Source organism: Cryptosporidium sp. chipmunk genotype I, assembly GCF_004936735.1.
Source record: "Cryptosporidium sp. chipmunk genotype I strain 37763 chromosome Unknown contig_1, whole genome shotgun sequence".
Taxonomy (NCBI): Eukaryota; Apicomplexa; class Conoidasida; order Eucoccidiorida; family Cryptosporidiidae; genus Cryptosporidium; species Cryptosporidium sp. chipmunk genotype I.
The window spans coordinates 14211-31754 of NW_027125604.1; the positions used below are offsets into that span (position 1 = coordinate 14211).

The 17544-nt window shown below is 32.7% G+C and overlaps 7 protein-coding genes across 7 annotated transcripts; 2 read left to right on the forward strand and 5 right to left on the reverse strand.

The window, feature by feature from the left end:
• Positions 1 to 177: 177 nt before the first annotated feature.
• Positions 178 to 1677, reverse strand: ELE39_000056 (uncharacterized protein; the record flags this gene model as incomplete). Its single annotated transcript, XM_067344825.1, has 1 exon — positions 178 to 1677. The coding sequence occupies one exon, from the start codon at positions 1675 to 1677 to the stop codon at positions 178 to 180; it is 1500 nt and encodes a 499-aa protein (XP_067200844.1).
• Positions 1678 to 3898: 2221 nt separating this feature from the next.
• Positions 3899 to 8575, forward strand: ELE39_000063 (protease; the record flags this gene model as incomplete). Its single annotated transcript, XM_067344833.1, has 1 exon — positions 3899 to 8575. The coding sequence occupies one exon, from the start codon at positions 3899 to 3901 to the stop codon at positions 8573 to 8575; it is 4677 nt and encodes a 1558-aa protein (XP_067200851.1).
• Positions 8576 to 8720: 145 nt separating this feature from the next.
• Positions 8721 to 10019, reverse strand: ELE39_000064 (peptidase family M48 domain-containing; the record flags this gene model as incomplete). Its single annotated transcript, XM_067344834.1, has 1 exon — positions 8721 to 10019. One exon carries the CDS (start codon positions 10017 to 10019, stop codon positions 8721 to 8723), a length of 1299 nt encoding a protein of 432 aa, XP_067200852.1.
• A 351-nt stretch (positions 10020 to 10370) lies between these two features.
• On the reverse strand, positions 10371 to 11705 carry ELE39_000065 (RPD3 HD1 histone deacetylase; the record flags this gene model as incomplete). The annotated part of the gene is made up of 1 exon (XM_067344835.1): positions 10371 to 11705. One exon carries the CDS (start codon positions 11703 to 11705, stop codon positions 10371 to 10373), a length of 1335 nt encoding a protein of 444 aa, XP_067200853.1.
• A 697-nt stretch (positions 11706 to 12402) lies between these two features.
• Positions 12403 to 14745, reverse strand: ELE39_000002 (mechanosensitive ion channel family; the record flags this gene model as incomplete). Its single annotated transcript, XM_067344785.1, has 1 exon — positions 12403 to 14745. One exon carries the CDS (start codon positions 14743 to 14745, stop codon positions 12403 to 12405), a length of 2343 nt encoding a protein of 780 aa, XP_067200790.1.
• A 563-nt stretch (positions 14746 to 15308) lies between these two features.
• ELE39_000003 (leucine rich repeat (LRR)) lies at positions 15309 to 16238 on the forward strand (the record flags this gene model as incomplete). Its single annotated transcript, XM_067344796.1, has 1 exon — positions 15309 to 16238. One exon carries the CDS (start codon positions 15309 to 15311, stop codon positions 16236 to 16238), a length of 930 nt encoding a protein of 309 aa, XP_067200791.1.
• A 103-nt stretch (positions 16239 to 16341) lies between these two features.
• On the reverse strand, positions 16342 to 17199 carry ELE39_000004 (uncharacterized protein; the record flags this gene model as incomplete). The annotated part of the gene is made up of 1 exon (XM_067344807.1): positions 16342 to 17199. One exon carries the CDS (start codon positions 17197 to 17199, stop codon positions 16342 to 16344), a length of 858 nt encoding a protein of 285 aa, XP_067200792.1.
• Positions 17200 to 17544: the final 345 nt, after the last annotated feature.

Here is a 17544-nt window from a genome sequence, read left to right on the forward strand (position 1 = left end):
ATACTTGAAAGAATTCTGAAGTTGGAAAGGCTAAAATAATTCTTACAGTATTGAGAACAATAAAATTATAGCCAAAATTCAATAAATATTCCTCCTTGTTAATAATTCCATAAAAATACCATACACATTTATTGCACGTATTAATTTTTTGATCATACCATGATTTATATAAAGTTTTTATTCAGCCATATATCTTGCTAATTGCTTTCTTAGATTTTGGCCTACAATTGGTTTTAAAGCTGATGGTAGTGGAGGAGGAGGTGGTGGTGGTGGAGGTGGTGGTGGTGGAGGTGGTGGAGTGCTTGAGCCTGTAGATGAAAGTTGATTCTTTAATGATGAATTATTCTTTAATTGTGATCTACTCTTTTTTCTATTTCTAAAAGAAGTTGGGGATGTAGTCGACCGAAATGGTTCTTGCGAAGGTTCATTAGGTGTTTTCAAGGTATCTTGGCTCAAAGCAAGTTTCTCCATTTCTGCTTCTAGTCCGAAAGTTTCAGATGGCGTTGTTAATGTTGAAATTGAAGTTCTTTTTTCTTTGCTTTTTCTTCTACTTTCAATAATAAACGATGTTTCACCAAAAAATTGAGGTGTAACAAGCATTGAATTGATTGTTGGGGATAGTGTGCTGGCCAATTCCCTTACGCTCTTTTGACCAGGTTTTATATCCGTGTTCGAAGGATCAGGGTGGTTTGATTGACTTGAAGCAGATTGTGACCTATTAATTTGAGCATTGCGATTGAATTTATTACTATAGGGATTGAACGCAGGCTTTGGTGGTGTTTTGGGAGGCACTTTTCTTTTAGAATGCAGTAATGAATCAGCTGGAAGTAATGTGGATCCAGTCCTTCTGAGAGATCTTAGTCCAAAGATGATTTCTGATGTTTGAATATTTTGTGGACTCTTGGAAAGTGATTGATTTCTTTTAACTTGCGTTTTTGAACTACTCAAAGTGCTTTTATGATTTAACGGTTGACCGAATCGAAGCATATTTTTTCCTACAAGGGTTGGGGCAGGATAAGGAGGTGGAGGAGGAATATTCGATAGAAGCTCCATGTCATTGAAATCTTTTTGTTCCTCTTGTCTTTGTGGTCCCTGTGCTTGATTATCACCAAAATCATCAAATCCGTAATTTAGGTATGGATTTATTACTCTTACCTCCTTTTGCTTAGATGAACTACAGCAACAGCAAGAACTATCAGACTCATTTTCATCTTGAACGAGATGGAGATTCTCGTTAAGAATATTTCCACTAGGATAAACAGATTTAGATTGTTGAAATTGGGTGTTCTTCAAGCCTTGATAGTTTTCGTCACCGGGATGACCTCCTACTCGTTCAGCAAATCTTACATTCAAATTTGAATTTCTGTTACTTGTTTTTAAACAACTTTTTATTGGAAGAGGTTGGGGACTATTAGAACTTGTAGGACAGCACAAACCTGAAGCTCTGTTTATCGAATTCATGCTATAATTTTGAAGATCAAGTTCATCATCTTCACTGTCACAACTACAACAATATCCTTTTCTATTTTTATGTCTTGAAGGGTGTTTAACCTTAATTAAAGAATGTTTTAAAACGTAGTTTTGAAAACATTCACTTTTCGCACTTATTTCATAAAACACTACGATTAGAAAAATTGGTACGAAAAATATTAACACATTTCTGTAATAATTGGTCATTGTAAACTTTACATTAATATCGTGGATTTCTACCAGATAGGTAAAAGTAAATTTACAACGAATATTATACTAAAAAATTTACTCAACTGAAATTCAATAGTAATTTTTTTTCAAAAATAATTGATGAATAGAGGATTTCTTTATAATACTGATCTAATGCTTAATATCCTATTATTTTCCACTTGTGTCACGTTGCCGCAATTTTACGTTATAATTAAATGCAAATTAATTCTGCCAGAAGACTTGTTTTAGTTACTTTTCCCCCCCAAGAAATTATTATCGTAATTGGTTCAACTAAATTAATCATTTTCTTTTAATTTCATCAACCTTTGAGTTTTCTTTTCAATTTTTTCTACTAATTTAACTTTTTTGAAAATTATGATTTGTGAGACTTTATTCACAAGATTGCATTTTTTCGTGCATTATATCGATATGAGTTTCTGCACAGGTATCGACTAATTATTTTTTTATATTTCAGTCTATAATTTTGTTTTTTTAGTAACATATATATTGAATGTAAATTAACTAAACGATAGAAAGGACAATTATAAAGGTAAATTAACAATTATGCAAAGTTAAGTGCCATTTTTTTTATATTTGAAAAATAATGAAGGCAGATCCTTAACCATTTCACCCTTTATTTAATTTTTCTGATATAAAGTGAAATAAAGATCATGATATATTTAATATTTATTATTATTATTATTTTTATTATTACTATTTATTAATTTTTTTTATTAACTGATAATTTTCAGTTATTTGAATGAAGATAAAAATTTACGTTAAACTGTTTCAAGCGATTGTTTGGAATTAATAGCCAGTATCATACAAGTAACTTTTGCTATTTTTTAACCGTTTATAACAATTTAAACGTTTTTTTTCAATAGTAAAGATTAATCAATTTAGCTTGTTATATTATTTAATTAAAATATTGGTATATTATCGTTATATTTGAAACGGCTAATATATTTGTATATAAATATGTTTCAATTTGTTTGAAATTACTAACTGGTCATATTTATTCGTCGAATTATAATATTTATTTCTGATTTTAGATATCTGTTTTATTTATTAAAAAGTTCGTCTTAATCAATTGGGAGCTTTAGTTTTAAATATATGTAAGGGTTAGTAATATGCAATCTTTCGGATTGTCTTTTGCTCAAATATTTTTTCACTAAAATAATATATTTATTTAAATGCTATTTTAATTAAGCTAGCAAAATTTCGTAACAAATCGACATCATTAATTAAAGCATTTCACTCTGATTAAGACTTGAAACAAAAATTATTTTTAATTGGTCAATAGGATCAAATTCACTCAACTTTGAGTTGCGATAGTCGTATTGCATTAATTAAATGGTATTGGTTTCTTACTCAACTTGTAAATATATCATAAGCTATTTTCTCTTAGTTTTATTTTATCTCATTCGACTGATTATTTGCATTTCATTGCAATTAGTATTTATTTAGTTTTAATTTGAAACTCATATCTATGGAAAATACATATATATACACTAAATACTTTTATTTAATATAAATGTTGGTTATAATAAAATCTACCTAAGAAAATAAAAGTTGAGTAGATAACTACATGATTAAACAGATTTTTACAAAAACTTTAACAAGTAGTTATTTTTGGCAATGTTTAATAAGTATTTCCAACCCTAAAGAGCACAAAATGATAATTTCCATTACAAAGACAAATGTTCACCTTTATCAAGTGAACTAGAGGCCAAATTTATTAATCATATTAGAATTCTTTTTCTTTTTCTATGTTGCACAAGAAAAAAAAACTATTTGATAAAGCAGTTTGCTTAGTATATTGGCGCTAAAATGATTAAGAAAATATTAAAGGGATTCGACGAAATTGAAATTAAAAGTAATTGTAACAAATAAAGAAAGCTAGAAAGGAGGGGTGTTATTAGGACAGATTAGAAATATTTACTTAATTTATTTCTGTTTGAGATTCTCAATTGAAGAGGCGTCAAACTTTTAACATAAGATTGAATTGTCCCTAGTGTGTATACCGCCATCTCATTATATGATCTAATAATGGGTATAAAGAATAGATTGAAAATAAAAAAAAATAGTGGCGATACCGAGCTATAAATAGTTTTAAAAAATTTAAATAAAGTAATATAGGAGTTTTCTGATTAATAAGTTTCTTTGATCGTACCCAAAGAAGAGAATGCTTGATGAATAAATCAATTTTGAAACTGAGATGAACAAATACACCAGCAAAAGAAAGTTTTCCATTCTAATACACGTGTTTGTTGTATGCTTTTTAGCTATTTATATTAATGAATGGAACGTTCTTGATTATCATTCAAGGCCCTCTCACAATAATAGCTTATTAAATGTTAAGCCAAAAAAGCGATTAAAAAAGTATTTATCCAAAGTTAAAAAAGTAATTTCAACAAAAACAACCTCACCATGCTCATGGGTAATTGTTGGGCCTGCATCTCGTGGCTTAACATGCACTAGAAACGTAAACATGACTACTAGGGTAACAAAAGATTCTACATCAAAGAAAAATGAAGTGGTAGCTAGAGTAGAATACACAGGAAACAATCAAAAATTAATTAAAGAAAATATTCGTTCGCCATGCGCAGGAGTTGTTCAAGTGGTAAATCTCAATTATGGGGATTTAGATAAGATTGTAATTGTTTGCCAGGCAATGGTTGCTGCTCAAGGCACAGAGCTATCCTTTTCAGAAGGAATCTTTACATATTGTTTTGATACTAGGTTGATGCTAGGTAAAACATTAGTTTCAGTTAAAGGATATCACCAATCTTCAGCAGCTTTGCACACTATGGTTCATGTAAAAAAACATGTCGGAATTTACACCCCTGATACTGATTCACAAGTAAAGACTGCGGAAAAAACATACACTGCTTGCAGTGGATTATTAAAAGAAATTAAAACTCAAAGAATAACAGCATTACCTGGAACAATAATAGTTACAGAGAACTGCAAAACTCCTTTTTGGGTCTTAGTTCACGAAAGAAGAAGGCCACATGTTCCTCAAGATATTGTTCCCAGTTACACTCCTTTATATCCTTCAGGCGTTATTTATCCACAGTCGCCAGTTACTCTACCAGGAATGAGTTCTCCCTCTTATGCCATTCCACCTTCTCAAGGCACACCTTTTCCAGGATCTTTAGTAACTGGGCCTTTTTCTATTTCGGTCAGGCAAGTTTCTCATTTATCTATTGCAGAAGTCAGAGTAAGTGAAAAAGGAAATACAAAGTTTTCAATGCTCTCCGGATATGTTAGTCTGGCAAATTTTGGGCATTTTCAATCACAAGATCCTCAAACAGGCTTACTCAGAACTTACCTTGTTCCACTTCCATGCTTGGGTTTTTTATCCTCAGTATTTGAAGGAGAAGTTTTCCCTGGTTTTATTATTACACAGGTTATTTGCAATCTTAAAGATTTAGATATTAATGTTCCTGAATCAGCAACTACTGATTGGGTAGCTCCAAAAGAAGAAGACCTGAGTTGCATTTATTTAACATCAACGGGTGTTAATACGGAAATCAGAGTATCAGATGGTGCGAGTGGTACTCCACTTCTTGAAAGCAGGTTTTTAACATCAAATTCAATGGCATTTGCAGGTGAAATGGTTGGAAAGTTTAAATGTACTGTTGGAAATGTTGAGAGGGAAGTAGAATTATTTTCTCCTTGTACTGGCCCAGCAAATTCGTCTCAAAATTCGAAAACCCAATCGAAGCAAGTTTCTGCTCATACACAAATATTTACAGTTGGGTGTACAATGCCTATAAGTCCTAAAGAGAAGTTAGAAAAAATGGTTCTTGATCCAACTCTGATTAAGGATCTATCAGAAACCCTTAAGAATTGTATTTCATACAGACATAAAGGCAAAAAGCTTTCTATTGTCTCATCTTCACAATCCACATTCATGGAACTTAATCACAGAGTTAGGTCAGGAAAAAAAGTCGCAAAAGGGGAGACTATCGCTAAGTTTACTTGTATTATTGGTGGTAAGATGTTTAGTGAAGATCTTAAGTCTGATATTTCTGGTGAAATTGTTTATGATGTACAAGATAAAACTCAAGTAGGTGAAGATATTGTTATGCTTGTAATTAAATCTGATCCAAAATGGCAGATTGTTAAATCAACTGTTACACTAGTTGGCCAATTAGGTGATGTATTAACTACTAAGATCGAACCACAACAGCCAATTTCTCTTCAGATGTGGGAAAAGGCTTATCTTTCTTGGAAAAACAATGATTATAAGTACTTAGTACCTCATGCTACTAATTCTTTAGCTTCTGATCCAAATTGGAGGCCTGGAGATCAAATTATTCAGTCTCCTCATATATTCCAAAATCCCAATCCCCCTTCTCCAGCTCATGTATATGTACAGACCAGTTATTCAGAAGTATACGGTGGTATTTTCATTCAAGAGGAAAAGATAGGGAACCGTTATGTTAGAAGGGTTGGAGTAACTAAAACTGCTTACGTTGTTTTAGTTGAAACGGAAGAATGCATAAAGCATACACCAATAGGTACAGTTTTAATATATTCTTTCGGGGCTCCTACTTCAATACAAGTTACTTGTCCATGTTCTGGTGCAGTTAGTTCATTACTTAAACATAAGGTTACTAATTCTGACGGACAACAAGTTCAAACTGGCCAAACTTTTTTAGAAGTCGTTTGTAAAAAGAGCACAATTGCATGGATGGAAAATCCAAACCTTCTTGTTAATGCCGGTGGGCAAACTCAATCGAATAAAAAATTTACAGAAGTTCAAGGACTTGGTACACCATTATATCCTGTAGAAAGCGGTGATGAGATTACAATCTTCTCAAAGGTTAATGGTGTCGTTAGGTTTAATTCAAGAGATAAAAGATTAGTAGAAGAAGGAGAAGTAGTTGGCACATTTTTTTATTCATTGGGATTAGAATACAATGCTTTAGTATATGTTACATCACCATGTTCTGGAAGACTGACTTATCCTTCAAGTTCAATAGAAACTATGGATATTTCAGAAAAATCTATTGGAGGTTTGAGGTTGATTTCTGTATTATGCAGTAAAATCACAAGGATCAATCAATCTGGTTACGAATCACAGCAATTATATTTTAACTATGTTTACTCTTCTTTTTATTCAGAAGGTGGAAGAAAGTACTTCAAAGCTATGGTTCGTGCTTGCGTCAGAGTTGTATATACTCCACTCATACTCACATCCTCTTCTGAATCCTTGAAAGTAAACAGTGGAGATGAACTTGCATTCTTATCCTTTGAAGAAAGTAATTTTTCATCAGTTGCTATAAAAACTCCTTGTTCTGGTATCATTCAAAATACTTCAGCTCTTAAGGAGAAGTCAGGAAGTAACTTCACTGCGGGCGATATCATTTTCAGAGTTGTCTGTGAATCCATTAGTACTCCTGTTATTGGAGATTTTCCTTTAGCTCCTTCGTTGAGTACTTTAAGTACATCTCCTATCCAATACTTAGAAAAGGATGGGTATAGTTTTGTTATTACTTCCAGCTCATGCAAGGTTAGCTTCAAAAATGACGGTATAATCGGTACAGTTGGAGAAAAGGAAGTTGTAGGAAGAGTATCATGTACTAATTCATCAAGCGGAGAAACTGAAACAGATATAATAATCAATACTCCTGGTGCTAATATTTTCTTCTTAACAATGGCTGCTCACGGCCAATCAGTGTTGGCTGGAACTACAATCATGATAATTAAGAAGGATACAGGTCAGCAACCAATAGATAGAATGCCTCAAGGACCTCACACTAGCAGCTTGGTTGCGATAGTTGGTAGTAAAACAGGAAATGGTTATATTTGGGCAGCTAAAATTGGTACCCCGGTTTTCAAAAATGTAGCAAAGATTGACCTTGCTTTAGAAGGTGAAGCGTTAGGAGTTTTTGTTACTCAGAATGGGGACCATACAGAAGATATTATTCCTCCCTGTTCAGGAGCGGTTCACGCTCCAGCTGTAAATTTAGTTAACAATACTATGACTTTGCCCGGCAGAGAAGTATTAAGAATATTTTGTGGTGCACCAACAGTCCCATCTCAAGCTATGGATTTGAGTCCTCCAAGCGCTGAACAGCTTTCTATAAAGGAAAGAGATCCAATTATGACAAAAAATATGCTTGGAATTTACACATTGTCTTGGCCAATGTTTAGTGGTATTGTTCAATACTCTGCCGACTGGGTTGTTTACACACAAATTATTCTTCAAGAAGGGCAGTCTTTTGGAACTTTTACTTACACTGATGACGATGGTAATTCTAAATCGACCAATTTGATTGCTTCATGTAATGGAAAGCTGGATAAGGCCATTGTTTCTGGTGTAAACGGAAAGATGGTAAATGCCGGAGAGAATGTCATTTGCAAATTACACTGCGTACAAATCCATTACGTTGGTAGCTCTATTAGCGTGTTTGACGATAATACTGGAATTTCTTCTCATTCATCGTCGGGGAGTTCCTTAGGACCATCTTCTGCTCCATCACCTTCATCATCAGCAGCATCATCAGCATCAGCATCAGCATCGTCTCCATCGTCTTCACCTAAACGGAAAAAACCCGATAAAAAAACTAAACCTAAAACAAAAACTAAGCAAAAGAGAAAAGAGGAATCTAGCCAAGCTAAAGGAGAGGAATCCGAGAGTTATTCGATGAGTGATGTAAAGAGAAGGCTATTAGCGAGGTCAGGTTTTTCTGGTTCTGCTGCAACCGGAAGCAGTAATACAAGTGTTGGTGGAAGCGGAAGTGGAGGTGGTGCATCACCCCCACCGCCACCACCACCACCACCACCACCACCATCATCATCACCGTCGCCACCAGTACCTCCGCCACCTCCACCTCCTCCTCCACCTCCACCTCCACCTCCTCCACCTCCTCCCAAATAGTAGACAAGGGAAATGTAAAAAAAAAAGGAACAATTCAATAATTAGAATCGATTAGTGGTTTAAAATTTAGGTCACCTAGTTTTTTGTTACTGATTTAGGAAATACTAAGGAACATTAAAATAACTGAACTATATTAGCATTGATATTAATTCTTTTTATCTTTCAACTTCTTAAGGTTGACAATTCTATCACAGACAGTGGGGTGAGATAGGTGAATAAAACTATAAATGGGGTCGAAGATCATACAAGAACTTGATTTCTTCGAAAGTCTAAATAGTGAACTTGCAAGAAAATCCCCAAATCCAAGTTTGAATGAAAATTCATCTGCATTGTACTCAGCATTTTGAGACATAATAGAATGAAGAATTCCAACAATTGAGCTGAAAGGACCCAATACATAAGAAAAAACAAGGAGAGATAGAATTAAATTTCTACCTCCGAGCTTTGGATCTAAAGAGAATCCAAATGATAGGTAAAGCTCATTCCATGAAAATGTTAAGTGGAATATGAAGAGGGTTACAAAAGTTTGTATGAAAGAAAAGAAAAGCAACTTGTAGTTATCCCAGTTCTTCCAGTGGCCAATTTCGTGTCCTATAATTGCAATGATTTCGTCTTGAGGGAAATCAAGAATTGTATCATACAAAATAATAGATTTAGACTTGAACGCGCCTGAAAAAAATGCATTTCCATGATTAGATCTGAGCGAAGCGTCCATTTGATATAGATTCTTTAGTGGGAAATTAATATCTTTGCAAAGCTTATTGATTTTTTCTGCAAGCTCTTGATTTTCAACTGGAGTAAGCTTGTTAAAAATAGGGACAATGATAATTGGATATATTATTGAAATGATAAATATGAAGGCGAATTGTACAAGAGCTATATATACATAAAAGTATTTACCAGTATTATTAGCAATGTATATCATCACAGAAAGTAGAATAGTTCCAAATAAAGAAACGAGAAGTCCTGATTTAATTTGGTCCATTATGAAGATTTTTAATGTTGAGTTATTAAAACCATACTTTTCTTCCAGAACAAACGTATAATAAAGATCAAAAGCAAGGCTAATTGGATAATCTAATAACATCATTGCTCCGCAAAATAACAAAGATGAGATGTATTCATTTGAGCTAATCCTTGTGTAAATAAACTCCCACATTAATGGGTATATTATATAAAATACAAATACCCAGTTAATAACAAAAGTGACAGCTCTATTAATTAGTCCGAATACCATCTTCGAATTGTTGTATGACTGGGACTTCTTAAATTCTTCATTGGAAACTTCTCCACAGTCTTTGTAAGCCTCTAATATATATTTTGGGATTTCCTTTATTTCATAACATTTTTTTTGTCTTAAATCAACGTACAAATAGAGCAAATATTTGATTAAGTTGATCAGTAAGATTCCCTGAACGAGCTGATTTCCGATTATTGTCTGCATCTTAATTATGAAGAGTAATAATTCCTATATGATATTTGTAAGTTAAATCTCAGAAAGCCCTTATTGTTTTTTTTTTTTTTTTTTTTATCAAAAATATTCTTTAGTTTAAAATACTTTAGACTAATCAGATAATGTCTATTTAAGACTTTTCTGATTATTACTCCCAACCTTATACAGAAAGTTATATTTATTCGAGTGCCAGATTTTACTCTTCTTGTCGCCCCTCGTAATACTTAGTAAAGTAAAACTTTATAGTAAAAATAAATTAATAAATGAGCCAAATATTGGCGCCAAAACATCGAAAATTTCATTTGGAAAATAATGGGTAAGAAGTTGAAAAAAAAAAAATAATTAATAAAATTCAGAAGCGTGTTCTTTTTGTAGTTTTTTAGATGATTTAGGTTTTTCATTATGACTGACTTGAGCATCTATGCTCCCCGCAGCTCTCCCTCCTCCTTGCCAAGATGAAAGTTCTTCTTCTCGTTCTTCATCTTCTTGTTTTTGAAGGTTTGAAGCATCTCTATCAAAGAAATCTGATGGTACATAAGCAAATTCTACACCTGGGGCATGCTCTAGATACCTTAAATTATCGATAACTTTTGCTTTGATCTTCTCTAGATGTTCTGGAGAGTTCATATTTGGCAAGTTAAGTGGAGGAATATGAAGTTTAAAGTCTGGTGCAAAGTAGTCATAGTAGTCATTCAAAGGTATGTTATCTGAAACCAAATCAGTTCTATCTAAAATTGTAGCAGTTTCATAGGCCCATGTTCTCGCAACATTTCTTATTGTATACCCTCCGCCCCCAAGTATAAGTAGGGGAATATTGAATTTTTTGCAAAATTCTACGCACTCAGCATGGCCCTTAATTGAAAGATTAAAGCGACCAAGTCTGTCTCCTCTTACGGAATCAGCTCCACATTGAAGAACTATTGCACCGGGTCTATATACTTCAATACATTTACTGATAATAGGTTTAAATAGTGATAAGAAAGAGTTATCATCAATACCATCATTTAATGGTACATTAACACTATAGTATTTCCCTTGAGCAACTCCAATATCTGTGATATCACCAGTTCCAGGGAAAAATTCTCCAAATTTATGAAAGGAAACTGTTAATACCCTATGTGAAAGATAAAAAGCCTCCTCTACTCCATCTCCATGGTGTACATCTATGTCAATATACATAACCCTAGCATGATATTTAAGTAGCTCCAAAATTCCCAAAACTATATCGTTAATATAACAGAATCCACTGGCCTCAGATCTTTTAGCATGGTGAAGTCCACCACTCCAGTTAATACAAATGTCTGATTGCTCATTATTTAGTTTATAAGCACCATCAATACTACCACCGGCACATATCTGCTGAAATTCAAAAAGACCATCAAATACAGGACAATCAGTTGTTTCCCCTAAATTGAACCTTTTAAGCTGAAGCCCAAAGTCTTTAGAGTTATCAGGGCTAATACTTGAAAGGAAATTGATGTAATCTTCTTCATGAAAGTAAACCAACTCACTCTGTGGTGATTTGTGAGGTTTGTAAATTTCCATATGTTTATATAGGTCGTATGAAAGAATTAAGTTATGAGCCATTCTAATTCTTTGAGGCTTCATTGGATGGCCTGGGCCATAATAATAACTTCCTATGTCTCCATCATAGAAGTATGAAACTCTTTTTGCCATCTTTCAAGATATTTCCAGGATATTATTAGAAAGGCTGATTATTTAATATCTATTAGTTTTAACTCATATAATTTACTGTATTCGCTTTAGCAAATTTAATTAGCATTAAAGACAATCAGTACAAATACCACCTTTACAGCTCTGAACGATTCTTTCCCAGAAAACACTACACTCTTTGGAATAAACTATTTACCGATACCTTAATTCCTGTGTTTTAATCTGGAGTGTTTTGGTAGTAAAGCTGGAACTATAGGAAATTGTGACAATTTGTCAATTTTTAATGTGGCGCCCTTTATTTCTCAAATGCAGATTACCAAAATAAGTATAATTTTGAAATTTAAAGAAATGTCGATAGTTTTGAAAAAAATCATTAAAAACTTCTAATGATTAGATACTATCCTACTGCTTAGTTTTTTTTGGGAATTATGGATAAAAATCATGCTTTAAATGTTAGAAATATCATTTTTTTTAGTACAATTTGTTGTGTTCTACTTAGAAGCTGAAATCTAAGTCGTAGATATTAAAATTAGATTAGCAGAGAAGATTGTATTTTGGAAAAAATATTAGTGAAATGTAAATTTATCAAATAAACTGTCTAAAAAAAATGGAGTTCAATTGTCTTGTGGATAGTATTTAAAAGCACTAGTGTATAGGATAGACTCTAAGCTCCGTATTCAAACGATGGGAATATGACAAACTAATTGTTAATAGAAAAGTGGTTATTGAAATCATTTTCGATTCTGATTCTACTAACCGGTAAAGTGTATTGAATTCCAAGTTGTCTCAAAGTATGTAAAATAAATAGTAGTAGTTTGCTTTTGCTTATTAAAAGCTTTCTTCTGTTATGAAATGGGTCGGTATTAGTAATCCACATATAGACGGTGGCTGAATGACCTGGCTGAATTGCATTAATACCACACCAAAAGTTTGATGCAACAAATTCTGACGGTCTAACAGAGATATATTCTTGTACTGCTGTAGCTAATGCTTCTATGGAAAATGGAGATGTAGTATCGGAAATTAAAAATTGGATTTCGGAAGAGCAACATTTACTTCTGCTCTCATTATATATCATTTGTGAAGATAACCAAGAGTGAGGAATAAGCACAGGTGCCTCAAATACAGTATGAAACTCCGTGTAAAATGTTTCAATTTTCTTTACAATCATAGCACCACCATTATTTACTCTAATCCTATCACCAACGTTATATGGATTAAGAAATATTACAAAGATCACTGCAGAAAAGAAATTCGAGTATATATAAGAAAGACCAACAGAAAGTGAAGATATAATAGCAGCCCCAGAAATAACCAGTGTATTCACGTTAATTCCAACCATTAGAAGAATTACAATTCCTGTAAAGAACCATGAAAAGATAGAAATCATTCTCCTAAAAACTTGAACAATACCTTCTTGACTAGATGCAGCGCGTAAGATCTTCTTTCTACTATCATAAATACCAACACAAAATCTAACCCATTCTTCCTCAGTAATTTGACCACGTCTCGCAGTATCTATTTGTTTGATCAAGTCTCCAAGAGGTTTGTCATACAGAATATCAAGTACCGAGTTCGGGAGAGTAGTAGGAAGAGACTGGTTTTTGTTTTTGTTGTCAGTTTGAGATTGTGATCGTTCGTTATTGGAACTGTTAATATTAACATTGGAACAGTTATCAACAATATGTTGTCCATCTACAATTTTTTGTTTGTTATTGTTCTGATTCAAATTTGAACCTCTTCCACTATTTGGAGTATCAATAAAACTTTTCTTTTCAAAGGAAAATTCTGCATTTCTGAAATCTATACCTTTGATATCATGTCTCTCTTCAAAATCTATTAGTGCATGACAAAATGTATCATCCCCTATGATTGAATATGTGTCTGATCTTAATGGAGGATCCTTTTGAGGTTTAACATGATCAGTTCCACCAATGTAATGGTAAAGCATAATAGCATGTAAGTGTTGTAAGATATCATAAAAGATAATCTTTGCAAAGTCCCTTGCCTGTTGTTTGGTTCTAATTTCATATTTGTCATGATCAATGTAAATAGAAACATTATATTGCTTAATAAACTGAAGGGCTAACCAATTTTCGGATGAGCTTTTTGCTGTATAATCAATATTATAATCCATAAGCATACTAGGAACATTGGGTATGTTACCAGTTGTCACTCTATTTGGTGACTTTGGATCGTCAATTTGAGGAAAATTGGACTTGTTTGGTAGTTCGATTCCCGTTGAATATAAGAGAAAATCTTTCTTCTGAATATGGGGCTTAATTAGGTAAAGCTTGGTGTCTATCCTTCTTAAAAGTGAGTATTGCCTTAAGAATTGCGAGACTTGAGGATTTATGCTCATAATGAAATCCAACCTAAAGTAAAATGTAATAATTGCAAGCAAAAGTCTTCTTACAGTCATAATCAAAATTGCAATATGACAGCATTGAATTAGATCCCATGGAACCTTTGGTATCTTTAAAGAAGGCAATATATTGTCAAACCATTTTAAAGTATATGTGTGAATTGGTTCAATACCTGATGCGGTATCTAGTGATGTATTCATTTCTCCCATTGTTAAAACTAAACATAATGTTGACCAAATGCAATATACTAGTTCTGGATCGAGGGATCCAGATACTGCAGCAAAAAATCTCCCTTCTCCATACCTAGATAAGGTATATAATGTGATAATATGCCTTAGACACATTATTATAATGTAAGTAAATACATCCAAAAGTAGTATAAAAAAGGGATAAGTAAACGGGTTTTCATCTCCAATCTTTTTCAAATATGTAATTGAAGCTCCAACAGAAACTATTACTAGCAAAAACCCACCCAAAGGAGACCAATCTGGCAAAAATAATCTCAGCCATATATTACGTGGGTCTTCCTCCTCCTCTTCCTCCTCTTCTTCCTTCTTTATTTCTTGCCCAACCACTGAAGGGGACCTAAAAAACTCCTCTGAGCCTTTGCTGGAGACAGAGGTCCTCTTACTTTCTCCATTGCTTTCTGAATGTTTATTAGCAGTCTTTCTCAACATATAATCTATGCGTCAATTCAAAATTCTCAAGTGTATTATTGCACTGTGTATCTGAATTCACCACAGCTCCTATTTCGATGAATTTCTCTCTACAATTCCTTTTTTTAGTCCACTAATCAATACAAAGAACTTTCACCTTTTTTTTCTAACTACTTTTTTTTATATCTTAGTTTACCTATTGTCATCCTATACCCAAAAAATTTGAAGCAGGCACGTCTTGTCTACAAGTCTTTATGCATTACTGGCTGTAATTTGTAAACATGAAAGATAGGTAAATAGAAGTAAAGATAAAAAGGATTAGGGAATTCTAATTCGGGGTTTAAGTTGATTTTACGTTAATTTGAGTTAGTATATATTTCTATTGGAGAGAAGTTTGTGACTTTAGTTGAGCAAGGATATCGGTATTGAATAAGAATTTTTGTGTCAAAAGAATAAATATTTCCTTAAAGTATTTCTGAGTAAAAAACAAATTCTTAATTTAAGTTTGAAATAGAATTGTAGCTTAATTTAAGCAAAAATAAATACAAGGTATCTGCCGAATTCAGTAATTATTGTGAACTAATATGAGTAAGAATTTGTCAATTATTGAGCTCTCTAAGTATGTTCCTAATGGAGATATTTTAGGTTCTCAGGAGTTAAAACTGAGGGAGCTGGAGATAACAGGCATTGAAGAGCTCACTCAGGCAAAGAATTTGAGAAAAATAGATGTTTCAAAAAATAAATTGGAATCTATTTCTTTTCTTAAATATTGCTGGAACTTGACAGATATTAATTTGAGTAACAATAACCTGACTTCAATAGATGAAATCTGTAATCTTGAGAATGTAAAAATTTTGAATATAAGTAATAATGGTATTAAGTCTATAGAAAATTTATGTAGAAGTCCGGGTCTTCAGAAATCACTCAAGGTTTTAATTGCTAATCATAATAAAATTAGATACATTCCAGATCTCAGCAATTTTAAGGAGCTTGAAACTGTTATTTTATCCCATAATGAGGCTATTGAAATCGAGAATCCTAAGAATCACTGTCCAAAGCTTAAAAAGTTGAGTCTCTCAAATAACTGTCTTAAACAATTTCCATTCAGCTTAAATTTTAATATGGTTCAGGAGCTAAGGCTCAATAATAACAAAATTCTTTCGTTGCCTTCAGACATAACTTATATGGGTAATATAAAGATTCTTGAGCTTGGACACAACTTCATTACTGAGATAAATCCTTTATTAAGCTTGAAAAAATTGAAATCATTAAATATTTCCAAAAATCCATGTATTATGGCAGAAAATACCAATGATAACTCAAACTCACTAAAGACTTTAAATTTGATTAAAGAGAAATTAACATCTTTGGATTCGTTGAATGGGAACTTTATTGCCAAGTCCAATATTCAAAAAAGAACTAATAAAAAGAAAAGTATTAAGAACGAAGTTAAAAAAAAATTGAATTCGGGAAGACCCGACTCTTCGAATAAGAAGATTAATAAAAAGGCCTAAAATAATAATTTTATATGGTAGAAGCTAAAATTTTTAATCAGTGTGTATTTTTTAATTTTAAACCTTAATAAATCCTTATTGTCGTTTACCAGCTGTAGAGTGATTATTCGTATAGATGGTTTGATATTATTACGCCTATTCTTAGAGTTGCCACTGAAATGATTAACAAAATGATTGTTCCAGGAATAGTTGAAATTAAGTTATAAAGAGAATCAGTAGTTGTTAATTCTTTAACAGTGAAAAGAGGCTCATCTATAATGTATATATGATTGTTTAAAATGTCAGGTATCTGTCCTTCCTTGTTAATCTTATGCAAGATACTTTCTACAGAAAGTTTTGGCTTTGGCCTTTGAATTTTCGGGATTTCATCTTTGCCTCCTTTGTATACTACAATTGCATTAATTTTGGGATTGTCTTCCTGTTTAAACATTGCCAAAATCAACAGCTTTTCCTCTTTTGAGTATCCTTGAGTTACGTTCGTTCCATTAAATGAAATATTTTCACCATCATACATACACTCAATGTATTCCTCCATAGGCACACCAAATCCTACTTCTTTATATATATCAAAAGACTGTTTAAACAGAACGTTTCCAATAGCAATGCTGAAGACCTTCTTTCCTGGTTCTTTAAAGTGGATTTCACTAAACTTTAAGACTATAGTAAATACACCAGGTGTCAATTTATTTAAATTTAGCATATATTGCAATGTTTTCTCCGTAGAATATCTTTCAGATAGAAACACAAAATCATCCTCTACATAAGGAAATGGCGACAACTGCTTCCCTGAATCTGTACTGATACCTCCATTATATCCATTGTCTTCTTCGTACAAAATGTTTTCAGACTTTGAAAAGTACCTCGGCCCCCCACAGTTCACAGCGTAAATTACTTCCGCATGTAATTTGTCTAATTGATAAAAAAACAAACAAAACAATAACACAAATGAAACAAATTTCATTTGTACGAGAATATAAAGGCTTAAATACGATAAACAGCTCTAGTACATTAATTTTATATGTTTTCAGGACAGCAGCTTACCGCCGTTTCAATAAGTTTCCACAGCAATAGAGAAAAAACTAAGGTTTTCATTTTTGAGGGAAAACATTCATTAACTAAAAAAGGAAAACTGATACAAATTAATCTTTTTAGACTACTCAACACAGGCTCCCCTCATAAAGTTTATGCGTTTCCAATGTTTTGATTCGAATAAGTTCGTAGCACACAGTAGCATTAAAACACAGTAGGTGGAAACATACTAGAAAAAATTCTATAAAGTTTTAGAGAATTTGGTAAAGTAGAAAGC